We start from the raw sequence: 27,404 nt of genomic DNA on the forward strand, positions 1-27,404 counted from the left end.
TGATTAATATACTTGTACTCACCGCTCAGTAAAATGATCAGAATCAGAATCATTTCATTGGCCTGGTACAGTTTAAAACAATACAAGGTATTGCACTTGGTAGTTGCAGCGAAAGAACACACATCAACACACTGGAGCAGCCATTTGTGGCGCCCTCATATATTGGGGATGGGCGATATATCGAGATTCAAGATATCAAGTTTTTTTTATTTTAGCAATATAGAAAATTACACTATCACCTATATCGATATATATATATATATGTATGTATTTTTTTATAGTTTATTTAGTTTTAAAACATTTGTTTGAGGAGTCGCTGCTTTCACTACCTCTCTGAACAGCGTTAAAAACACAGTTAGATGGATTGAGTGCGTCCTAATGCAAACCTTCGCCTAAACGAGCTACACTACAGAACTCACTCACACATGCTGTCCTTTTATAGGACAAAAAACCCAAATTTTGTGCAACTATTTGTTAATTATTGTATATATATATATATTAGTTATGCCCTCTCACCACCCCCCAAAAAATGAAGATTTACCAGCCGCCACTAAATTGTAGCAAAAGTGTGTCACAAACACAATAGTCAATATATAGTATAACAGATTTATAAAATACAAGCAATAGATATGGAGTCATTAGGTTATTATGAAGAAAAAAGAGTTTATATACTGTAATAATGCAAGAATACTAGTATAGTTTCCAGGAAAAAAAAACAAAGTGTACATAACTTACAGTAGGGGTTTGTTCTCAGGGCCCAAAATGTGGTGCTGCAACACATTCACTGGGTTCTGGTTCTAATGAGGATAACCAGTATGAGAACAGTGAACACACTGGGATTGGTGATCTGAGTCAAATGGGGCTTAATCTGTGTGTGTGTGTTTGTAAAACTCTGCTGTGTGTGTCCGTCTGAGACCCTCAGGCTCTGCTTATCACTTCATATATTCTGTCACACCGCTCATCCATCAAAGATGACGTGTCAATCTTCCCGACGCTCACCCTCTGGACTCTGTTCTCATCATAATGTGATGCCTCTGCACGTCCTCCATGTTTGGATGCTGTTAAACCTGTCCGTCATGCTGAGCTGTGCTCTTATCACAGACGTGTGTGCACGTTAGGGTGCTTCACAAAATACAGCTTCACCAATGTTTTTCCAGAACCCTTTTCGCCTTCTTCACGTTGACATTATATCGTTAAAGTTTCTGATTTCTGTGGAAGGCAGAATCTGATCTTTTTTTTTATATACCATTATAATGTGAACCACGCTAGTGCACGTGGACTGTTTAAGATAAGTAAAGCTTTCAAAAAGGAAAAGCTTGGAATGTACTTGAGATGTTATTGACACTGTGTGTTTGTGTTCTGTGTGCAGGTTCTCTCCACTGCATCACGCATCCCTTAATGGGAACCTGGAGGTCATCTCTCTACTGTTGGACTCACAGGCCGCCGTCGACATCAGAGATCAGAAAGGTAAGGAACGACAAAAACACACAACCTGGAGGGGCCTATACTACGTAGCTAGATAATTATATCCTGGATTTATCTCCGTTAGCGGGCTTCACCGAACCAAACATTGTCCGTCAGACAGAAGCTGTCCTACGCATCTCGATTACAACACGCTAAGTTAAGCGAGTTGATTTCAGCCAGGCTACGTGCGCGCTCTGGTGACAGAGGAGGAGATTACAGCGTCAGACCAATCACAATCAGAGAAACTGTGGAGAGTAGTTTACGTCACACTTGAGGAAAAATTCTTTAAATATATGAAGAATTAGAATCCATAATTCAGACCAAAAACAACACTGTTGCTGCAGTAAAAGCAGAAAGTAATTAATGCAAGTATTAATGAGTGTTAATGCTTATATTACTGAGATTATAAACAGACACTCTGATCAGTTTCTCTTTCACTTTTATCTTGTCTGTGGCTCTGATGCTGCATTCATACAGATCAGCCACATCATAAGGTGGAATATATTTATATTTTATATTATTTTACAGGACTGAGGCGCTCAGCATCACCCCAGAATACATGAATGAATTATTTAATTAACTGATTTATGGGTCTGAAAGCGTCCGATGCACGCGGGCTTTATTAACTTATTTTACTTTATCAATCCATCAGATATAAATCTATATGTTTCCTATAGGATATAATTGTAATTAAGGATAAATTTTCTCTCTCCTGTCAGCGTCACATCAGACCCACACATAGACGTGTTCACAATGATCCTCCTTTTATTGGAAAGCTCGTTTTCTAAGAGAACTGATTGATCAGGAGGAGGGACTTTAGCACTTGCTCAGATCTTATCCAGAACAAAACCTGCTCTCAACCAGGTTAGTCATTCAGCCTAAGTTACCATGGTGATTTAGCCCCATAAGACATTAGCCAGCTTCGTAGTCCAGCACACTCTGATTAAATCCCGGAAGTTAGCGCGATAAGAGGAAATCCCGCTTCATAGTACAGGCCACTTATTTCAACTTTTTTTGTTTTAGCTTATTTCTTATTAATATACCATATACTGTATGCATGTGTCGTCAAAGGTTAACACTATGAGACTTTTGGACTCTTTTTCAGTTCGGTACTCTTTGCTCTCTTTCCGGCGCAGGAATGCGTCCTTTGCACTACGCAGCTTGGCAGGGGAAGGCGGAGCCTATGAAGATGCTGCTGAAGTCCGGCTCATCCGTCAACGGCCAATCAGACGAGGGGCAAATTCCTCTTCACCTGGCGGCGCAGCACGGGCACTATGACGTGGTGAGTAACCAGAAGATAAAACCTATCTAATCAAACTCTTAAAAGGTTTATTTAATATACGAGCATAATAAAAAATGTATGTTTGCAGTCACTGAATACATTTTATTACCTCTGTAATTTAACTGGTAGCCTCTCCTCTGCAGAGGTGAAAGTAACTGATTATAAGTACTCACATTACTGTAATTGCATTGCTTTTATGGGAACCCATCAAAAAAGGGAAATGTGATGATCAATAACCCATACAAGTGATCTAGTACACTTTAACACAAATTGTAGATGGCACCCTGGCAAATCTAAATGTTAATATTAATAATAATCAACGGACATTGTGAAACTACAAAAAATGAAATGACCAGACAACAATTGAATGCATCACATGCATTATAGCCGACCATTCAGATTAAAATTAAATAAAACTACCACGCCAAAACAGCATTGAATACCGGTTATTTTCTCAGTTTTAGAGTTCATAAATGTAGCTATACTTAAAGCCTGGTAATCTTTTTGTTTTGGATTGAATTCATTGGTGTTATTTTATTCAAAAAATAATAATAAATTAAGTTCCAATTGTGCAAGATCTCATCTCTTCCTTTTTAAGTTTCTACATGAGATGTTTACTGTATGCAGAGGAACAATGGCAAGATTTAGTACCAAAAATAAACATTGGGGGTGAAAGTAACTAGTTACTTTTACTTTGAGTATTATTTGCATGCATTGTAAAGTGGCCTTGGGTGACCTGAAAGGTGCTGCTTTTCAAAAAAATTAATTATTATTATCATTATTGTTTGATTGAGCTACTTTTTACTTGTACTTGAGTATTTTAAGTATTAAGTACAATTTAAATAAAGTAACAGTACTTATACAGGATATATCAGTACTCTCTACATGTTTAATGAGCAATGAAAGTGCTTAATTATCCAGAAATGGAAAGAATAATTTAGGAATTCCTCCAATATGAAGTTAAAATGGACTGATTTGTATAAAACTGTTTGTGTTTCTCTCGTCAGTCTGAGATGCTGCTGCAGCATCAGTCCAATCCGTCTATCGTGGACAACGCAGGGAAAACTCCTCTGGACCTGGCCTGTGAGTTCGGCAGAGTCGGGGTGAGGACCTTCTTATCATTCATAGAATCCACAGGGCTGTGTGTGTGGCTCACACTCTTTCTACACGTGTGTGTGTGTGTGTGTGTGTGTTCAGGTGGTCCAGCTGTTGCTCTCTAGTAACATGTGCGCTACTCTGCTGGAGCCCAAAAAGGGAGACACGACCGACCCCAATGGGACGTCCCCGCTCCACCTGGCTGCAAAGAACGGACACATCGACATCATCAGGTACAAACCTGGCACTTTATTAAACTAAATATCATTTATCAAACATCACTTTGATTATTTCAGATGAGTTTAATGGAGTCTCTAAATGAGAGGACAGCCACACAAATGTGATGGTCTGATCCAAGGGTCACATGATCAACATTCATGTCATCGTTTAGAATAAAGAGCAATCTGAGCATTTTTACAGGAAAGAACAAAGGCTTTTGTGTGTTTTTATTGCCGTTTTGTATATTTTTTACCCTTATTTTCTTTGTTTTTGATGGAGTGTCGGTTTTTGTTGTCCACTTGTAAATTTTCCTGTCATTTTTGTATTTAGTTTTTGTTGTTTTGTGTGTTTTTTGTTGTCATTTTTTGTTTTTGTTGTCATTGTTTTGTTCTGTTGTTTTTCTGGCGTTGTGTGTTTTCTGACTCATTTTGTGTTGTATATTTTTCTCTAATTCCAAGTGTTTTTGTTGACATTTTTTGTTGTTTTGTGTATTTTTCTTGCTGTTATTCAGTCTGTTATTCTGACATGTTCTTGTTTTGTGTGTTTTTGGAGTCATTTTATGTATTTATGTTGTTCATTTTTGTCGTTTTCTCTAATTCAAGGTATTTTTGGTTTAATTTTGTGCATTTTTGTTGTTATTAGGGTCCGAGCACAACAATGTGTAGGACCTTTTTGTAATGCACCTCGTTTTTATCATTATTTTATTTACGACAAAATTATTGCATTTTTTAAAGGCTAAACACATTCAAAAACTCATGAAAATCTGTTCGCATATTAGGACTGGCAAAAAAATTTATATTTTGGGGGAATTGCGCATGTGAATGGCAAAATGACTCAATAGTGTCCCCTTGAAAATTGTATTGCTCCCAGTTTTCTTTATGTTTCTGTGATTTTTGGAGTCATAAAACATAAATTAGTATCCAACTTAGTTCAGGAGCCACAAACATCATATTTTGATATTTATTAATTACTATTATTAAGAATAAGAACATCTTTTTATTTAGGTTTTTATTTTAAATCAAACCATTTATTTCGTTTTTTTTTTTTTTTAATTTACGTTATTTAATGTCTCTATTTGAGTGGACAGCCACTGAAGGTCTTCCTGACTAAGCAGATCGGTGGTGATCACAGTGTAATACAAACAATAATGGCACCCGCTACAGTCTTTTAATCCTAAATACATTTTTGGAGACACTCCACTTCGTCAAACCAGTAGAAGCTCATCTCAGAAGGAATCTGCAGGGCTGCGTTTATTTACACTCTTCTATGCAAAGCGGCTTTGTGGGCCTGATGCCGTCAGCGTCTCATTGGTGCAGATGTTTCCAGATGCAGACGATACGAGAGTTAGCCTGAAGTGAAAGGATGACAACAAAGAGATGAGAAAGAGAGAGACGTCATCGCTGATAGAGCTGACACTGATGAATGAGGCTCGTTAGCTGTGCACACACACACACACACACACACACACACACACACACACACACACACACACACACACACACACAGTAAAACATGTGTTTGGCAGCGTGTTGCTTGACTAACTTTTTTAGTGACAGAGTGTCAAACTGTCAGCACATCCAAAGAGAAATGTCTAAAATAAAATCATGCTTGAGCGACAGTCAGCTCACTAACAGTGTCACCGTTAGACTTTTCTTGTTTGTGTGAGTTTGATTACCTCAGGGGTGCTCAACATTTTCAGTCTACGACCCCCAATATAAAGGTGCCAGATACCGGGGACCCCCACTGTACCTGAAGGTGGTGATAACCACCTTTATTTACTGTATTTATCTGAATAAAATCCATTGTTACTCAGGAAGTTTAGTATTATTTGCGCCATAGTATATAGTCATCTTAAAGATGTAAATCCTTGTTTTAGTCAGAAATAAAAGGGGTTAAAAGTGACCAAAAATGGTGGAAAAGGTGTGAAATGGGGTTTTAAAAACCACAGAAATGGGTAAAAGTTGAAAACAAGTGGTAAAACAGGTTCAATATTGGAAAAATAAGCATGATATATGTTGAAAAAAGGTTAAAAGTGGCATTAATGCGTCAACATATGCGACATTAGGTGGTGGAAAGGGTTTATAATTGCTGAACATGTCTTGAAAGTGGAAACATTTGATGGCGAAGTGAGTAATGTAGCAAAAAATGCTTTAAAAGGAGGAAAAATATTGCAAAGAATAGTGATATAATTAAGTTAAAATATGGCAAGTTTGATGTCATTGCAGAAAAAGGGTAAAAAAAAGGAAAAATAGGCATAAAAAAAATCATTCTTAGTTTTTTTGTAGCCATCTAGCCACCCAGTGTCTTACGACTATAAATAGGGTCCTGACCCCAAGGTTGAGAACCCCTGGATTACCTGACTGTGAGGTCAATCCAGGTCAGCTGTTTGAAACTAAAAATGTAATAATTAATGAAATCTAAATCTAATTGTTTTGGTTTCATGTCTGTAGTTTAATGTCTATTAACTGATCCTCTTGTTTCTTGTTGTTCTGTCACCCTTTTCTCCCTGCTCTACAAAACGCTCCTCCCTCTTCCCTAACACTCCTGCAACGTTCCAGGCTGCTGATCCAGGCGGGAATCGACATCAACAGGCAGACCAAAGCAGGCACTGCCCTACACGAGGCCGCTCTCTGCGGGAAGACCGAGGCTGTGAGACTCCTGCTGGAAGTAAGTGGAACATCACAAAATAAATTCCCCCTGAACAAGTAGCTCCTTAGAAAACAGTGTGAGTCACTGTTGACGTCCTGAAGTGACCCCAAAAACACACCAAATGACAGAAAAATACACAAAATAACAACAAAGATACACAAAGAGGCTACAAAAACATACAAAACGACTCCAATAAATAGAAAATGACAACAGAAATGAACAAAATTACTCCACAAAACCAACAGTATAAACACACAAAAAGACAGAAATGTAAACAAAATGACAACAAACATACAAAACGACTCCAAAAAATAAAAAAAATCACAACAGAAGTAAACAAAATGACTCCAAAGATACACAAAATGACTCCAATAATACACAAAAAGGCTCAGAAATGCAGAAAAACAACAACAAAAACACACAAAATGACAACTGAAACACAAAAAATTACAGACAGGTAACCAAAATAACAACAAAAATACACAGACACTCCAAAAAATTGAAAAATGGGAAATAAATAAAATGACTCCAAAAATACACAAAATGACAGCAAAATACACAAAATGTCTCCAAAAATAAAAAAAGGCTCCTAAAATATACAAAACTGAAAACGAAAACACAGAAAACAACAAAAACAGAAAATACGTAAAATAACCCAAAAAACAACAACCCTTTTTCTGTATTGTTTTTTTTGGTCATTATTTTTCATTTTGTAGCCCAATTAAATGATATTGTCTTTACACCATGCAATTATATTTTTACACCAATATATTTGATAATATATTATAACCAATGATATCAATGGCTATTATAGATTGCAACCTGTTTAAAGAAACGAGAAACTGATGTGAAGATTGAAGTAGTTTGTAGAATTTTGATCTGAGAAATAAACCAACGTGACGGAGGAAAACTGGTGTTGCTGCACCGCTATGAGAACGTAGCTTATAAATCCATCTTTGTTTTGATTCAGCAGATTTCTGCCTTTTATTGCCCTCTGACTCAGCAGAAAAATAACAGGCAGCTGTAATTAGTAAATGAGTTCCAAGGAAGCGCTGGTATTTTTTTGCCGACGTCACATCTGTAAATTATCGTCAGCCTCTGGCATTAAATCAGCTGATTTATAACATTTAAGTTAAAGGTTGGTGCAATGACTGAAGATGTTTGAGTTTGTTTAATTAAACAAACACATTGTGTAAAATTATTCCTATTCCATGATAAACTGTCGTTAAACCTCAAAACTTTATGTGACATTTGTTTCAACTTACATAATGGATGGGGTCAATTACATTTTTCACTTACAATTACGTTTCAAATTACCCATGTTCAGTTACAATTCAATTATGATTATTTTGACCAGCAATTTTTCCAATTACAATAAAATTACAATTATTTTTCATCCTCAAAAAGTTAATTATTATTCGTTCTCAATTTCTAAATTTCAACTACAATTTATCGCAATTACTGAGCCTGAAATAAATAACTTAATAAAATATAACCTTCCTCTTGTGTTAGCTTTCTGTTAGCATCTCTTATGCTAACAAGTCCTAAATCATCTGTAAAATACACTAAAAACAAATATCTATCACCTAATTTATTTCCTCTCTATTGGTTACATTGTTACGCTTTCTAATCAATGAAAATATAGGTTTTATTATTTTTGGTGTGAGTATAGCCCTAGATTTAAATTTTTTTTTGAAAGGCAAAATGTGGGAATGCTTGATATGAAACATATTTTAATAATTATTAATTTACATATGTGTAGAACTGTAACATGGTTTCACAGTTTTTTGTTGAATTATAATTAGCAATTTATTTCATTTTTTTCCGAACTTGCGAGAACAAGTAATTGGTAACTAAATGTAATTCAAGTTTTTCAAACTGTCAAATTCCATTTTTCAAATAAAGTTTAACTTTTGCTTCTTAAGCAGATTCTGGTTCTGTTAAGTTCTTAAATTCATTAAAAAAAGAAAAAAAAAAAAAATTAAAAAAAGTAATCATATACATCTACTGTATAAAAGCGCCCAGTATATTTAATGAAAATAAAGTGCAATCAACGTCCAAGCTAAAATGCACTGAGGAGTGATGTAGTTTAACAGAATCTGATGTGGTTATGTTAGCGCAATTGTTCATTTTTTAGTTAAAAAACATGATTAAAAATATCGATTTGGACATTTTTTTGGATCAAAACGATAATCGCGCAGTGAAATATCGCAATATATTGCTGAATTGATTTTTTTCTTACACCCTTTAATGTAACCTTGCAGCTTCTGTTGCGCTCTCGGTTTTCTGCAAGAATTAATTTTCGTTCGACAGAGTGGGATCAACGCTGCAGTGAGGAACACCTACAGTCAGACCGCCCTGGATATCGTCTACCAGTTCACTGCTACGCAGGCCAGCAGAGAGATCAAACAGCTGCTGCGAGGTACGACCACTGGACCAGTGCATTTAATAGGAGCTGTTTTAAACAGCTTTCACTGTGTTCTTTAGACCTGTGGTTTTTCATAGTCTCGTACCCCTTCTGGCATTTAACCTGAAGCCATGTATCCTTTACTCTTGCACACTTTAAAAAACATAATAATGTAATGTCATATATAGGGATGTAACGATTCACTCAACTCCCGATACGATTCACGATACTGGGTTCACGATACGATTCTCTGCTTTATTATACAAAATGGGACTGTAGAAAAATGATGATTGAAAAATATGCCTTTATTTTTAGAAAATACTGTACTATTTTCCATTTACTTTTCATTGTCAAAAGAATCCTTTGATAAACTATTCAAAACAATGCAATTTAACTAAAAATAAATCTTGAATGAAATAAATAAAGGAATAATACAAGCCTATAATTTAAATTCTGGTTCTATAGTAAACAATGCAAAACTGCATAATACTTATTTTTCTTTTTAAAAGTGCAACTGAAAATGCATTTTGTGCCTTAACAATTGGACTTTAAAAAAAGACCGGTCCGCACTGTATTTACGTCAGATATTTGTTTGGACCAGCAGAGGGCGCTGGTAACCCAGTGGTCGGTTGGGATGCAGCTATTCTGTGCAGTGAAGAAGATATGCTATGCTAGCAGACAGAGCTAATAGAAAAACTTGACTTTTACAGATATTCACGTAATATTACAGATATTCTTTCGGTGCTAAAGGTGTAAGGAATCATTTATGAACATGTTTAAGAGTAGAAGGCAGTCAGAAAGAAAGTAGTAGCAGATTCCGCCCGCCGCCTCAGCGTTTGTACAAGAGAAGGATAAATATATAGCGCCCTCTGCTGTTTAAAAAAAGTATTGTGATTCAATTTTTAGAAAATGATATGAACCGTGATACCTATGAATCGATTTTTAACTTCCTTACGATTAATCGTTACATCCCTAGTCATATACAATTTGTTTCTGGATTGTATCTATCGTGTTTAGGAATAATATTGCATGAAAAAAACAAGAAAACATGTTATTTAATTCAATTTAATTCAACTTTATTTATATAGCGCAAATTAAAACAGTCATCTCAATGTGCTTAACTAAATATACATTTTTATATATAAATATTTAGAATTATAATTTATCTACTGGTATTTTCAGTGAGACTGAGGATGGAAATTAGCTTTGGCTACAATCCAGCATATTCACAGGTATATGTTTTCTTTTAATATGCATTGGCACTTGATTAAATAAACAAATCAAATCAAAAATCCTAATCCTGAAACTGAAATACAACTCACTACAACTTTAATGAGGAACGTGAGGTTGAGAAGATGAACGGAACACAACTCTACAATGTTTGGCTGAATTTCAGAGTCTTGAGTCTTAAATCATTCTCTATGCCAGGGGTCTCAAACTCATTTTAGTTCAAGGGCCAAATACGGACCGGTTAGATCACATGTGGGCCACAGGTTTTTGGCGGGGAAACGAACAAATTCAATATTAATGTGCAATAGTTTACTCTTCAGTTATAAATTAGACATAATGTATGGAAGGCGTCAACAATATCTAAGCATTAAATCACAGATATTTAAATGTCCTTTGATTTATTGGTTTTTTGAAATTTTTTTTTTTATTTGGTGATATTTTGTGGAATCATTTGAGAGAAAATGCAGGATTTTTGGGAAATTTTAGTTCTTTCAACAATTTACAACTGAATTATTTGTACATTTACACAATGATTCACTTTCTCCAGTGGGTTTAATTGGATGCTTTGAAGGGCCAGATTTGACCCCCGGGTCTTGAGTTTGACATATGTGCTCTATGCAGTCTTGTCTACTTTTACACAAGTACTGTACGTGGTAGCAAAGGGCATCAAAGTTTTGACAGCATGTTATTTGATGATATTGTGTTTCTCTCACCACTAGAGGGCATTCTTACATGTGTAATTTGTGGCAATGCATGGAGGCTCCTGACTGCTGCTCTATCTGTAATTGGCAATTGAAAATTGCCAAATACATTGTAATCGTAGTCGGAGTTCTTATTATTTTTTTTTCCACAATTCATTTGTCCTAGAACTCCTCCTAGGCTATTAATGCAGCACTAATTACACATGTCGTCTCATAGGGACAATGTTCAAGGATGATTTGTCGACCTTTTTTGGAGCCAAAAGGTCAGGATCAAGTTTGTGTGAAGTGTCAAAACCCAAAATTTTATATAACTCTATGAATTATTCTTGTACAAGTTTGATGCTTACATTTATGAAAGCCTCATCTCAAGTATAGTATTTTATTTAATTACACCGAAGCTGTACATCGGTAGGGGTCAAAGTTCATGACGTCACAAAAAAAACAAAAACTTTTTTTTCCATGTAACTTGGCCATTAATTCAGATACAGTGCTCAGACTGGTAACATTGAACAACATTTCCTTTCAATGTATGACCTATCAGTAAAAAGATTGGTTGGGGTCAAAGTTCATGACGTCACAAAAAAAAAAAAAAAATCTAAAAAACTTTCTTCCCTCGAGCATGGCCACAAATTGAGAGACAGTGCTCAGACTGGTACCATTGAACAACATTTCCTTTCAGTGTGACCTTGACCTTCACTCAAGGTCATATTTAAGGTCAAGGTCAGTCTTCCGTTTTTTTTTTTTTTTTGCATTATATAACTTGTCAACAAATCCAGATACAGGTTGTCATTTTAGACAATTTTCAATTGCCAAATACGTATTTGCCTTGCAATTACAGGTCTTGCCTAGTTATATTCTAGTTTCCAATGTTGCCATGCTGTTTTTATTCACGTGCCCTTTATGACAGTTTGCTTACCCCTGGTGGTACCCGTACCCCACTTTGGGAACCTAGACTTTAGACAAATGTGACCATAGTGTATTTAGCTGCTTAAATGAATTAAATGGAAAAAGCTGAGGTGATACTTTATAAATCAGTGCCTTTACGTGTGTGATTGATTGTTTCTCTCTCAGATGCATCGGCAGCTCTTCAGGTTCGAGCTCTGAAGGATTACTGCAACAACTACGATCTGACAAGCCTCAACATCAAAGCAGGGGACGTCATCACGGTAACACGCACGCACGCACGCACGCACGCACGCACGCACACACACACACACACACACACACACACACACACACACACACACTTGGGCTGTGTTTGAAATGTCACCAGTGTTGGGGTCAATTATAATTGTAAAGACGTAATTATAATCGTAATTGTATATTTAAGAATATGTTGCTGTCGTAATTAAATTGTAATTGAGTTTAGATAATTGACTTTGTAATTGTAATTGCCATGAAAGTTCTATAAAAATTGTCACTTATAATTTACTGCAAAACTGGGGAACCATGTTATAGTTCTATGTACAGTTCTACACATATGTAGTTAATAATTATTAAAATATGTTTCATATCAGGCTTTCACACATTTTACCATTTGTTTTTAATTTAGTGGTATACTGACACAAAAAAGGCCCCAAAAATATTAAAACCTATGCTTTGATTGATTAGGAAGCCTAACACGGTAACCAAGGAAAGAAAATTGATGATAGATATTTGTTTTTTGTGTATTTTACAGCTGGTTTACAGAAAGCTAACACAATTATTTGTTTCAGGCTCAGTAATTGTGATTAACTGTTATTGAACTTTAGTAATTTAGAACGTAATAGTCATTGACTTTCTGAGGATAAAAAATGTCACAGTGACGTACTATACAATACACACTCTATGAGTATATACTGTCACCTATATACTATAAGTGTGATTAGGATGATGAGCGTTCCCACTGAAGCATACTTCCAATTTTCCCAAGATGCATTTGGAACCTACAACAACAAAAACCTGAATCACACTGAGGTTAAATATCTGTTGATTCTCCACCTTTGAAAGTTCTGAAAACATTTTAAAAGAGAAAGTGACCAAGTATAATATCAACATGTGCTCATTTGATCCATAAAACTGACGGAAACACATTTCATGCCGACATTTCAGAGGTTTTCGGAGACCCTCCACCGTGCTACGCAACTCAATCAACCCATTAGACATGTTCAATAACCAGTACTGACATCTAATCAGGGAAAGCCCATGAAACATAAACTAAATGGGTAAACTATGAAACCAAAATTGGGGAAAATCAGAAGCTCTACATGCTAATTAGCATTTCCACAAGACTACATTCTGACTTAATCATGCCTCAAAAACACTATCCACAGCTTATGGTGGCTGTTGTTTCATTTTTTAAATTCTACATTCATTTTTATGCACCTTAGGGATTAAGAAAGGCAAATTTCATTCTTCTTAAGATGAGGCCAAGGACTATGCTTTGGTGCCCCCTAGTGGGCTAATGTGCCCTTATGTAAATGAATAATTTGCCTATAGCCAGAAACGCCTTTAACAGCAGCTCAAAGTATGAAATAAACTGAGGAATTTGACTTAACACTATATATAAACTAGGGTGGTCACATTTAGGGGTCGAACACTTTTTCACAATGTTGACTTTTTTTTTTTCAATTTTCAGGAAAAGTGTTTAAACTGTTGTAATGTTCATGTACTGGTTGAAACTATTAATGACCATACTTACCTTCATATGGTTTAAGTTTCTGATATCTGTGAAAGTTACGCATGCTTTGATTGAGCAATAAAAATTGTGAAAAAGTGTGCCACCCTTTACTGATGTTATATTGGCTCAATTTTCGGTACAGATGTTCCAAATATCAATAGGGAGAAGGCAAAATGTAATCCGGCATATACACAGTATATATACACAGAGTAATCGAAATGTGTATTTCTAAGATATCACAAAATAGGATGCTAAAAAATAGACGAGACAGAGCCCTGATACACTTTATTTACTACAAACATGTTAACAATAATAATAATAATAATAATTCATTTTATTTAAAAGCACCTTTCAGGCCACCCAATGACGCTTTACAATAAAAACAGAATAATACAAAATAAACAGTTCAACAGTAACATATGCTCATCAGCTACTTTGCAGTACAACCCACGAGTGAATATAAATATTTATCACGGTTTCTGCCTCCTTTGGGTGCTTTTTTTTTTTTTTTTTTACGTAAGTTGAAGCCAAGTTCTGCTATTGCGTTTTTTTACCCTGAGGGACCAACTGACTCTGGGGATTTAAAGCAGTGCCAAGAGTGGCTTTGCCTTCTTGTTTTGATGTAAAAGTGAGGGATTTGTCTCTAAAAAGATGTTGTTGTCCAATAAAATATATTGCTTATAAGTGCTGAGTCAGTGTGACACCTTCCTTGATCTTGTGTCAAACTAAACTTTTAATTTATGATCACTCCTAAATCTGATGCGGTCGTTTTTTTGCCCCGACAGGTTTTGGAGCAGCATCCCGACGGACGCTGGAAAGGCTGTATCCATGACAACCGGACAGGAAACGACAGGGTGGGCTACTTCCCGTCCACCATGGTGGAAGTGATCAGCAAACGTACAGGTGGGTCGCCAGCGTGAGTCCAGGGGTGCGTCGAATAGTCCCTCCTATCTCCTTTCCTATCCACTTTTCCTTCACCCTCGGATGTGTTTAAGTGGGGGCCATGAAAAGGAGCGTTCCAATTCTCTAAAAGCAAAGGAAAGGAGACTTAATGTTTCCTTTATAACCTTCTTTAGCCTAGGAAACACTGATGCATCCTTTACCAAAGGAGACCACATAATGCTGACCCACATTTTTTTGCTGCAACAACATTTAAAGGGACCCGCTTATCAGAGTGTTCACAGAAACTCACGATGATTGAAAACAGAGCACTGTGTCGTTCAGAAAAAAGGGATCAGAGACATTTTTTGTCACATGATGTTTTATTCAACATAATTCATTCACCTAGGAATGCTTTGTGTGCTTCTACATATGTTATGTAGGCTTATATCATAAATGTAACATTTTCATGAAGTTAGTTTCACTTTGGTTCCTCGTAGCCTGGTAACCTCTTTTCCTTTGATTTACATTCAAACCTTGTGATTTTTTAGATTATATCAGTGGTTAGAGGCACAGGGGAAAGTGTATAAATGTGCTTTTAGTAGTCTATTTTCAGAAATGTGTCGTTTTTTCACCACAGCAGACGTCAAAACAACATGATGGCCTTTCCCTTATTCCTTTTGGAAGTCTCCTAACACCTTTCCTTAACCCTGTGACGTCATCCACAGGGTTAAGGACAAGTGGATAAGAAAGGAGATAGGAGGGACTCTTTGGACACAGCCCAGGTTTTCTGTTTGTGCTCAAATCTGAAAGCTTGGGAGTAAATGTTTTTTATTAGAATTAAAATCAGAAGAACTTTTGTCTTTTTTTTTACATCACAACACAGCATTGAATAAATGTGAATAAACATTGTCACATACCAGAAGTGAAAGACATGGCGAAGCGGCTGTCGTTCCTGCTTCTATCACCATTCCCCTGGAGTTTGTGCACAGTTTTAATCTCTTAGTGTCACTTTATTTTCTATCTAAGCAAACACAAAGCCAACAGGTGGGTTACGCGATGAAAAAAAAAGCTTTGCTGAGTCGACTTTGGGTGCTAGCATTAGCATCGCAATGTTAGCATCACTCAAAATGACATGTAAAGTTTATTTGACCATGTATGTTTTTGGTATTATTGAACTTCTCTTTAACTAAGTTTCAAAGGATATTTTGAATTTGTGCTAGTAGTATGAAGCTAGTAGCGCCTTGCTAGGTTAGCTTAGTTTTGGTCTTACTGGGATTGGCACAAACCGTGGGATACAGCGACATGCAAACACCTCTGTTGTTTTTCCAATTATTGTATTGTTGTTAATGAGTGAAATATAACCAGTTTTGCAAAATAACTTTTACAGCCTCTGCAACAAACAAAAAAATGGGTTGTGGTTTGTTTTGGGACTTAGAAAGAACTGGTTTTGGTTGATTTTAAAGACATAATTTATTGGTTCACATTATAGGGCAATTAAACATGCACCCCAATATTAAAAGTTTAAGCTGTTACTGCCGATACGTTATTTATTAGATAAAATCATAGTTTATGACTCATTGATTAATAAATCAAATGCAATTTACTCCAGATAGAAAAAGAAAAATGTCAAAATTGCTGCTTGAAAGTTTATTTTTTATTTCCACTCCGTTTGTTGACATTTTCTCGCATTGCATTGTGGGATATAGAGTCCTGTAAATGGATGCATTAAATAAAAACACGGATGTGTTTTTATTTCATTTTTACCGTGGTTCCTTGTGTTTCTTCGCCAGACAAGGACACTTTTTGTTCTAATTTGTTACCCGTGATATCAGAATAAAGTAACAACACTTCTGTGCACGCGTCTCCATGACTCCACATCCCACAATGCAGTGCGTGAAAATGTCAAATGGAGATAAAAGCTAACTTTCAAGCTATAATTTCAACCTTTTTTCCATATAAAATATGTTTGATTTATTGATCAATGAGGCACACACTGTGATTTTATCTCATAAAGAAATGGTCATTGGTTGTAGCTTTAAGATGGCACTGCTTTCGTTTTGGTTTACATGCTTTAACCTGCTCCAAACTTCTTTAATCAACACGACGACTGGCTGAGTGAAACCACATTCAGATTTGTGGGAAAGTGAAGTTATTCAATGTCTTTTTGTAGGGCAACTGGCTCTGTTTGTCCTTCTGTCTGTCCGACTGTCTGTAGCTCTGTGATACATCACATTTGTCAGTGTATGTGACTGTCCCGCTGTGATTGTTCATAATCACATGTTTTCACTTATGATGTTCACGGGATTCATCTGGTTCTGGTCCTGTTCTCTGAGTGATTTCACTTCGTATCAGTCATTCTCCATCACTGAATTTAATTTAAATCAAGACCTAAATTCATTTAAAGGAAAAAAAAAACACTTTCCCTGACTATTTAGAAATATTAGGAGAAATTTCTACGGTTTTTAAACAGGTTTTTAAGAATCAGAAACTTAAAATTATTGAGGAAATACTGTAGTTTCTTTTGGTGATAATTCATAGTTTACAATGGTTCAAATATAGCCTTATTATTTAATCTAATAATTAATGACTAAGGTATTGTATATTAATTTAATTTAACCTTTAAAACTAACATGTTTCCTGTTAAAGAGTGGAAATAATTTATCACACAGCTGCCTTACTTTTTAATTGCATTTTAAGCTATGATGTCACATTAGAAAATAGTTATAAATTTTCTTTAACAGAAAGTTTCTTTTTTTGTTTTTTTTTATTTGTGTTATTTATTACATCCAAATAAAAATGGTGTGTTCTTGTATTTTATGCATTTGTATTTGTTTAGAAATCAAGCCTGAATAAGTAGTTGAACAGCACAGGACACACACACACACACACACACACGTAACCATCCTAAATATTGTCTTTTATGATGAAGTTTTGATGCTCCTGTGCCATTTTAATAACAGGCACCGTTATGTTTGCAAAAAAACCTAGCGATCAATCCCGGACAAGCCCCCAATTTGTTTTGTTCCTTTCGACCCCAAGGAGTGAAAGAACTGACAAAAGATGAAAAATAAAGAGCCTCCCGAGTAGAAAAACTTGGAAATTAGTTTAAACAGGAAAACCGTGTAGTTGTCAACTATGTGAGACACATATAATCATGTTTTTTTACTTCATAGATAGCGCTATCATTGATTCTAAAACATTTTATGCTCCTAAAGGGAAGCTAATGACCACAAACCATCTGCAAATATCTATCCTATGAAAGTTAATCCCGGACAAGCCCCCAAATTGTTGAACTGACAAAAGATGAAAAATAAAGAGCCCTCGAGTATAAAAACATTGATTCTAAAACATTTTATGCTCTTAAAGTGAAGCTTAATGACCACAAATCATCTGTAAACCGCCAGTGTAAAAATACAGCTTCATATTTACAAAAACAGCTCTGGTAGTAATGGTTTCTAGCCCACGTTTGAGGCTGATTCAAATCCATGCTAAAGATCATCATCAATCTCCATCCATCACATCCGTCCACTCACACCCACATTTATCCGTGCTCTCCGTCCTTCTTCTTCTCCCGTCTCTGCTTCCCTTTTCCACCATCTTCTTTCTCTTGGTTTAGTTTCTAACTTCACTTTTTGTTTTTGATTTTCTCCTCCCCCCCCTTCTTTTCTTTTATGTAATTCTCTGTTGTGTTGTGTGTTTGTCTCGTGGCGGCGGCTCACTTGTCGGCTGGTGTGTGTGTGTGTGCTGTGCGTGTGTATGCGTGTTCTCCGTCACGGTGGGTGTTGTTATATCCAGGTTTGGCCAGCACAGTCATTTGCACCCAACAGTTTCAAAAGATACCGCTGGTTGTCCCGGCACCGGTTGCCCCGGCGGTGGTTGCCCCGGCGACGGCTGCCTCCGCCAACGCTGTAGTCAACGGCAACGACGCCACGTTCCATCAGATCCATATCCTGCCTCCACCGCCTCCTCCTCCTCCACCACATTCCCATCAGCCACTGCTTCCACTTTTCACTTCGTTTGGCTATAACAGGTCGCCCGTGACAACCCCACAGGGAGACACACCCACTGGCCCAGGTACACGCCCACTTTTTCATTATTATTATTATTATTATTATTAAAACTTCAAGGGATGCTTTCTTGATTGGTCATGTGATGTTCAGATTTGAAGTTTGAAGTGAAATGCTAAAGAAGGCATCCATTAAAGTTTTACTGTTATGGATCATTATTTCTGTACTTTTTATGTGTTGCTCATACTGTCTAACTTTTGTTCACTCTGTTGCCATTTTCATTTTTTTAACGTCAGAGTCACTTTTTGAAGGGCTGCTTTATGGGTGCGTTATAATAAGACGGACACCTCAAGTTGAGAGACGCTTTTCTATGACTGGATATATGTATTTGATAGAGATAGTGGGTTAATGAACGAGTCTTTGTACTGAATCAGGACTCACAGATTCTTTTGGCACCTTTAGGTGCGTAAAGTCGATAAACTCGCCATATACGGTACATGACACCCTTTAAGGATTCAGTTGAATTGATTTACTAACAGAATTTCACAAAAAAGCATTAACCACCACAAACAGTCAGGACTCAAATGGTGCGTTTACGCAACCTGGAAACTCTTATTACAGGACTTTAGAGTGGTAAACATACAAATATAAGAATAATATTAGGAAAATATAATATATACATACTATGTATATTAGTGGTGTCCCGATACGATGCTGGTGTTGCAGCCTTGCGTAATGGCCGATATTGATGCAATACGTTATCTGCACGTATCATACTTTGTTTTTTGTTACATATTTTGTAGTGTGTATTGTTAGAAATGGCTTGATTGTGTGATATCACTCAGATAGGTAATTGTAGGTATGCTTTTAGATGCAGACTGATACAATCCAATACTTTTTTATCTTAAGGACACCTTTAAAATATGTTATAGTGTTATCGGGCTCGATGGGGGTTGGGGGGGTCAATGAAATTGGCTCAAATGACTCATAAGAACCGGATCAATTGAGTGAGAGACGCCGATTAACCTTAATCAAGTGGTCACCAACTTTTTATTATAAGACCGTGATAAGAAAAAATTGAAAGAACTTATCGGACCGTGATGTAGAGTGATAATGTGAGCGTTTATCAAAGCTAAAACCATGGAATGCTTAAGTTGTTGCTCTAAACTCACAGTCAAGAAAATCTTTTAGAAAAGCAGCACTTTTAATTAAATCTCAATTTTAAAAAACACACATTTCTCCCACCTTCCAGTTACTTAGCCTGTAGCTAATGGCCATAGCTAACGAATCAAGCTAATCTGGCCAGAGCTAACGTGCTCTAAATTGTAAATGTTAATGCCACTGCCTTGTTATGACTTGATGAATTTACCAAACTGGCCTCAAGTAAGGGACACATTTATTTTAAAGTGAACTAATTTAATTGATGCTAAAGCTAATGTGAGTCAGGATGTCTCTGTGGTTCTGTTTCAGTGTTTGTCGACTCAAACGTATCCACGTGCTCTTCTTTCTTTTCCCGAGTCCACCGTCCTCCACTGGATTGAAAGGCCCCACACATGTCATGACACATTCTATCACTTATCAATCACTGTGGTTGAACCGTAACTCACACCACACACTTTGTTTTACTGCATCCTGTAATGAAACGCTGAGCGTCAGATGTGCTTAGTGTGCACTTTACAAAGCGCAGCCGTTGAGCTGATCGGTTGATCCGTAGAACTGTTGGAAAGCTTTTACGTTATTCTAATCTTCTAATTCAGACATGGGCCACGTGCGGCCCTCGGTCTAATTCTGTGTGGCCCCCAAAGTAAACGCACTACAAAAAGAACACATTTATTCCAAAAACACACATGACGAATAGAACTATACACCAAAAAAAAAAAACCTGAAATAATAATAAAAAACTGAAATTCACATTAATTATTTCAAAAACTCACAAAAAAAATAGAATTACTCCAAAAACACATGACGACTAGAAATGAACACAAAAAATACCAGAAATAATAATTAAAAAATCTCAAATGCACCTAAATTATAAAAAAAAAAAAAATGCTCAAAAATACCCATAATAACTTCAAACACACACGACTACAAAAATACACAAAAAATACCAGGAATAATAATAAAAATAAATAAAATGCTCATAAACTATTTTAAAAATACCAAAATACACTAAATGACTCAAAATATTCACAAGACGACTAGAAATATACACAAAAAATACCAGAAATAAAAAACAACAGAAATGCACATAAACTATTTCAAAAACTCACAAAAATACACAAAATGACTTCAAACATACACATGACGACTACAAATATACACAAAAAAATACCAGAAATAGTAATAAAAACTTAAAATGTGAAACACAAAACAGAAAAATATATAAAATGACAACAAAAATCAAAAATAAGAGAAAAATACACATTACTCTAACAACTCATGAGATGACTGGATATGTGCAAAAATACTCGAAAATAACAAAAAACAAGAAAAAAACTAAATTACTTCAAAAACACAAAATGACATCAAACATACATAAAATCACTCCAAAATGCACATGATGACCAGAAATATACATAAAAATAACATAAGAATGTAAAAAGCAAATACAAAAAACACTGAAAATGTCAACAAAAATGCACAAACCATTTGTTCTCTCTTGTGTTATTGCTCAGATTGGTCATTATTCTAAATATCAACATGAATGTTGATAACGGGGCCCTTGGATCAGACAATCAGAAACTGTGATGAAAGCTGCCCATCTTTGTTCTTAATTGTGGAAAACCTTTAATACTTTGTATTAAGCTGATTTCTTGCTGCTCTTTGCTTCCCCTCCTTTGTTTTTCCTCTCTCCCTGTGCACTTTCATATTTCCTGTTGCACCAAAACACCCACATCCGATACACAACTGCCCACTGACTGCCCCGATTTTGCAAGTTTTTGTTCAATCATCTGAAAACTGTTGTTGGCTGCCTTTACAGTCAGCTACCGTCTGCGCGTGCGTGCTTGCAGCATGCACGCGTGTACCGTACCAGCATGTGTGTGTAAAATGTACACAAAGTCAAATATGTCATCCTTTAATGTGTGCTCCAGACGCTGCTAAAGAAAGGGAAGCTGCTTTTTTGCAGCTTTGCATCTACCAAAAAGAAAACATGTAGTAATGCTAAAAATGTACTTGATGAATTCGTGCACTGTTCGTTCTTTGGTTATTCCGTTTTAAAACCAAATCAAAATAACAAATAAACGGTGTGGTTATTTTCTTTGAACTGACTTAAAACCTAAACAGAAATACAGAAAAATAAAAAAAAACAGACAAGCGGTGTTTTTCTGTTAAAATTAAATATTCTGTTTGTGTGGTATTTGGATAATTAAGGGAAACTAGGACGAGAGCTTCATGTTTTAATCTCACCACACAGAGGGGACCCACAGACGGGGGAGGACTTTTACTTCTGGACAGGACAAAAAAAGGAGCAACATATTAGTCACATTACTGATGAACTGGTGAATTGAAATGTTATTAATACATAAATAAATCAAAACAAAAAAAAATTATGTTACGTAAAACATGTGTGTGATATGTGATTCAAGGAACCAGAGGTGGTGTAATGAATCTACTGGTGCTCCTCGTTTTTTCTGATCAACTTCTGTCTGTGTTTACTGCTGCCGTTAGTGCTTAGCTGTATTATAACATGTAAAAAAGTATTTTTACTGCCCTCAAAAAAGCTTTAATTGTTTTTGCAAATGTGTCAAATGGTTGTTGTATTATTTGTTGTTCCTCACACGAGTTATTTAATTTTAAAACCAAATCAAAATAACAAATAAACGGTGTGGTTATTTAGTTTTACTGACTTAAAACCCCAACAGAAATATGGAAAAATAAAAAATATAATCAAAAAAGATAATCAGCGTTTTTTTCTGTTTTTAAAAATATGTTGTTCTGTTTGTGAGATATTTACGTGAAAATCAGAGCGATAACTGCAGTGCACTGCACCTGTTTTCCCTCCACAGGTCCTGGACACAATAGGACTATTTAGGATTTATTATCCCCCTTCCACAAAGTGTAGAAGAGGGATATAGGTTTGAGGATAACCAAATTCAGTGTGTGGCTTCAGGGTATCAATACCTTGATGGAGTGCGCAATTATTTTTTACGGAGTTATTGCCCTTGTGCCATTTTCTTTACTCTGGGGACAGATTTTCTTAGAAACCGTTTAAGATAGTTAGTAATTTTATATTCTGATGTGACATTTTTTTATGTATACATCTAAGCTCTTGGATTTAGGACATTTAGGAAAAGGTTGTGAGTTATAATGACAACCAATCTGGCAGGTGATGTTGATGACTGTTTTCTTGTTTCAGCAGTTTTCTGCTCCTGCTTCATGCAGTCTGTGGATGTTTAAAGTTAATTCTTTTATGGTGTTCCGGTCCAGATAGTATCCAAATAAACTGGTGACTGACTATCGATTGTGAGGCTGGTGTGAGTAACAATAGATGGTAGAACTTCTACCATTTTGACACTTTTGCAGTTACATAGCTATTTTGAGGGCAGTATAAATATTTATTTTGCACGTTACAATACAGCTAGCCACTAACGGCAGTCGTCAACACGCACGGAAGTTGATTACAAGAAACGAGGAGAGCCAGTAGAGTCATTACACCACCTCTGGATCTTTTAATCACATATCATGTGCATGTTTTTTGTAATATCCACTATTTAAAAAAATATCTATGTATTAATAACGTTTCAGTTCATCAGTAATGTGACTTATGCGTTGCTCCTTTTTTTGTCAAGGAGTAAAAGTCCGCCCCCGTCTATGGGTCCACTTTGTGTGATGAGATTAAAACATGAAGCTCTCGTTCATAGTTCTCCTTAAATATCCAAATATCACCCAAACAAAAGTTTTAATTTTAAAACAGAAAAATGTTTCTTGTCTGGTTTTTCTGTTTTTCTGTTTTGGTTTTAAGTCAGTAAAACAAAATAATCACACTGTTAATTTGTTATTTTGTTGAATCTTCATCACAAATGTTGCATGATATGCTGAGAGATTCACTAGATAAAAGATGTAAAATGTTAGGTTAAGGGAATGCCGTACAGGTAAGATCATGTGAATGCAAAATGCTGATCCAAGCACATTTTTGATGTGTTCAGCTGGTTGTGTGTAAGTGTCCTCACAAAGGATCTGTTGTCCCTACATGAACCCAACTGTTTCTACGTTGGTCACACATAAACCATTAATAATCCCTCCCCCACTGGTTATAATGGTTTATGATGCTCTCCAAATGCACTACAGCAGCCCCATTCTGAAAAAAAACCCAACATATATAATCACACACTACAGATGCATTATATATGTATGTGTATGTACATTATGGCACTTACTGTACGTGTATATACACAGATATTCATGTTCTTGATTTATTTATGTACTGCTGGTATATACATGTTTTCATATATTTATATATATGATGTATTTTCTGTGTGGGAGTGTGTGTGTGAAAGTGTGGTGTGTGCGTGGGTGTGTGTAGATGTAAAGTTTTATAAACCGTCACGCTGCTCTCCTATTGGCCCTTCTCTGCTTCTGATCTTCAACTACAATGAGCTGGAAATTAGTTTAATTAACCTTTTTTCACCTTTTTTCATTTACAAAATAACCAAGCTTGAGATGACAGTAGAAGTTGGACCTTGACGGATCCTTTAAAGCGTTAATGTTTCACTTTTTGTGCAAGATTATCTTGTCCCTTAATGTTTTACACCATCCATGAAGCCGATTATCAATTACATGTTCTGGCTTTTTACCTCCTTGTTTTTCAATAACGTATCTTTTCGCTATTTAATCAAACAAGGCGCCCGTTTTTGTTTTTGCATGGGCATATTGATCCTCTGTTGTTTACATATAATAATATAATAAATGTGTATTGATAACCATTAGATATGGCCTTATTGTACCGTTTAGTTATTTAATTTATTTTTAGGACCAAAAATAAAGAAAACAGCGAAATTACATTGAATGGTTTTGATGTTGAAGATTGGAGATAACGTTTAGAAGCCCTAAGACCAACTTTTCCTCAATTTGAGGTTTTTTGCTTCAAAACTAACCATAATCTTGTAGTTAAATGAACAAACAAACTTATCTAGGCTCGACCCTTTGGTTTTAGCTTTTCTTGCTCCCTATGTTACCTTAAAATTCCCAAATTATGAATTAAATGTCGCTTTCAAAAAGGACTGCACGTTTCTCGGCCTTGCTAGGCTAGTTTAGCTGCTAACGGTGGTGTTCTGTGTTAAAGGTTGTCGCGGCTCAGAGGCCAGTCCTCACAGTTCTCCCACCCCGTCCAGCGGGCCCCATGGAGGCTCCAACGAAGAGATCTGGGTTCTGCGCAAACCCGTGGCAGGTAACTCAGCCGCGTGGCGCTGAACCCTCAACCCCCGACCGACTCCTTCCGCTCCGACAACGGCTCAAACAGTATCTGACGTCCGTTTCAAATTAAAAAAACATGTCTCTGCAAAGCTTTGCGAGAGAGTTTTAGTTTTTTTACAAAATGTCCCCACAAAGCAGAATCATTGGGACTTTCCTGTTGCTCATTTGACGTTCTCAGATACTCTTTGATCTGCACGTGACAGTTTCCAGTGTCCTGCACATCTCACCATCTGGAGTTTAGCCGAAGTCGGAGGCCTTTTGTGTAGGACTGCAGTCATCTGCATCGGTCTACAGTCTCTGTGTGTGAATGAATAAGAGGAATTGTGTGTGTGTGTGTCTGTGTGTGCGTGTGTGTGTGTGTCTCCTTCTTACACTTTTGTGTTTGTCGCTCACCACCACTCCATCCGTTGGTCACGTTCATTCCACCACACGCTGCTCAGTGCATTCCTATGGAGAGTTCAACAGCTGGACGTCATGATGCTGTGGATCAGGGGTCACCAACATGGGGGCCGCGTGCACCACGTAGCCCGCATGGACCATGTGAGTGGCCCTCAGGCCTGTTGTGGAGCTCTCGTCACCAATGAGCTCCGTTTAAAATCTGATTTACTTGCCAAGCTTTGAACCCATACAGATAAAGACTAAGCATGGGAATGTCCATCACTGACAACGATTCGATACGCATCTCGATCAGTGGGCATGCACTGTAGCTGTTCCCACTCCCCACGTTCTTGAAGCCAAAATACAGCGCTTAGGGGCGCTTCCATCTTGCAATTTTGACGTTATTTGGAGCCAAAGTCTGCGCAGTAGGGTCCAGCGGGAGGAGCCCTAGTAGCACGCCCCGCCCATTTTGCGCACTGCCCACTCATCGGCTGTCAATAATCACCATATATGACGTCAAATCCCTTTTTTCAACCTCAAATAACTTATTTAAATCAAACTTCACAGAAAAATGAACACTTGAACACATGGTAGAGTGCAGTGACGTTCCGTGACCACTAGGGTTGGGTAGGCACGTTGCATATCGAGACCACCAATGACAATTTCATATGTTTCTGCTGTCAAGTGTTAATTCAATTCAAATCAATTTTATTTGTATGAAGCAATTTCCAACAAAGTCATCTCAATGCACTTACCAAATATAAAATTCATAATAAGAAAGAAAAAACCCAACAAGATCCACATGAACAAGTATTTAGCCATCTAACAAAATCAGCATCGTAAACACCATTAAAGAAACATAAAACAATTATTTTATCGAGCCTCCATATCTCATGAAACTGCAGCGCATGTGTTGGAAACACAGAAACACGGAGAAAACAACTCGGAACAGCCTCAGTCAGGAGCATCCACAAAGTCAATCCTTCCTTTTGTACCATTCACTGTGAAAAATATGAAACATTTTCTGACCTTACCTTTGCTGAAGCTCTGGTAACTCAGGTGTTGGTCTCACATCCTTTAAAAGCTGTCGTTTTTCCTCAAAAAAAAAGTCTCTGTTGCTGTCATCCTGACTGTAGTGTTATCCCGCCCACTCGCTAGAGAATGTAGCAGCAGCGGTCACATGGCATCAATTCACTAATGCACTGTGAACTTACGTATAGCATTTAGCATAGCGCGGTTAGCTGCCTTTGGACGTAAATGGTTGTCATATTGGGGACCTGACTGTGCATGCGCAAACATGTAAAAACATGCAATGGGACGGAGGCAGAGGGGGCGTGGCCTCCCTCTGCCTTACAGCGGAGTGAGACTGTGCAGCTGTTCCAGGAAATAGCGCTTTTTAGTAATTTGGGCTATGGACACTTTCAAACGTATAGTTACTGTAGGCTCTTGGAAATAGAAAAATAAATAATTTATAATTATATTATAATTAAAACGAATAATCAAAATATCAATTCACCCTTGGGTAGGCACTGCCTACCTTGCCTACCCTGACGGCACGTCACTGGTAGAGTGATAATAACTAATGATCACAGCAGATTTTAGGTTTGGAAAAACTTTATGTGATGAGTATTTTAACTTTACAGTTTGACCAACATCCCATCTGTTAACATTGAGGAGGCGGGGCTTATGACCTATACTGCAGCCAGTCAGCAGGGGGAGCTCTAAAAAAAATCTTCACTTCCCCGTGAGCATGCGTCGTCCATTTTTTTTACAGTCTATGATCTCGATACACTACCAGTGATACGATATATTAGCGATACATTGACACCTCTGGCGATACGAAGCAATACGATGCACCCCTGTTCCCAATTCGATACGATTTGATATTGATTCATTGACAATTCTACAAAATGCCATACAATGCAGTTTTGTACGATGCGATTCCACATGATGCAAAGAAATGATACCTAATATTTAAATAGTAAATGAGCAGCTGCGATTCAGTATGGTACTAGAG

At 36.7% G+C, this 27,404-nt stretch overlaps 1 protein-coding gene across 3 annotated transcripts in view; it reads left to right on the top strand.

Annotated features, from left to right (window-relative positions):
- The window catches only part of caskin1 (CASK interacting protein 1), a 140,239-nt gene that overhangs the window by 82,698 nt on the left and 30,137 nt on the right, over positions 1–27,404 (top strand). For all 3 annotated transcript variants that reach the window (XM_028454423.1, XM_028454424.1, XM_028454425.1), the window contains exons 3-12: positions 1,370–1,467; positions 2,601–2,746; positions 3,754–3,849; positions 3,944–4,074; positions 6,619–6,727; positions 9,023–9,131; positions 12,119–12,213; positions 14,492–14,609; positions 18,384–18,662; positions 24,879–24,983. In XM_028454423.1, coding sequence (XP_028310224.1) covers positions 1,370–1,467; positions 2,601–2,746; positions 3,754–3,849; positions 3,944–4,074; positions 6,619–6,727; positions 9,023–9,131; positions 12,119–12,213; positions 14,492–14,609; positions 18,384–18,662; positions 24,879–24,983 — 1,286 coding nt within the window. The remainder of the gene's footprint in view (positions 1–1,369; positions 1,468–2,600; positions 2,747–3,753; positions 3,850–3,943; positions 4,075–6,618; positions 6,728–9,022; positions 9,132–12,118; positions 12,214–14,491; positions 14,610–18,383; positions 18,663–24,878; positions 24,984–27,404) is intronic.

The sequence above is a fragment of the Gouania willdenowi genome, chromosome 8 (assembly GCF_900634775.1).
Source record: "Gouania willdenowi chromosome 8, fGouWil2.1, whole genome shotgun sequence".
NCBI lineage: Eukaryota > Metazoa > Chordata > Actinopteri > Blenniiformes > Gobiesocidae > Gouania > Gouania willdenowi.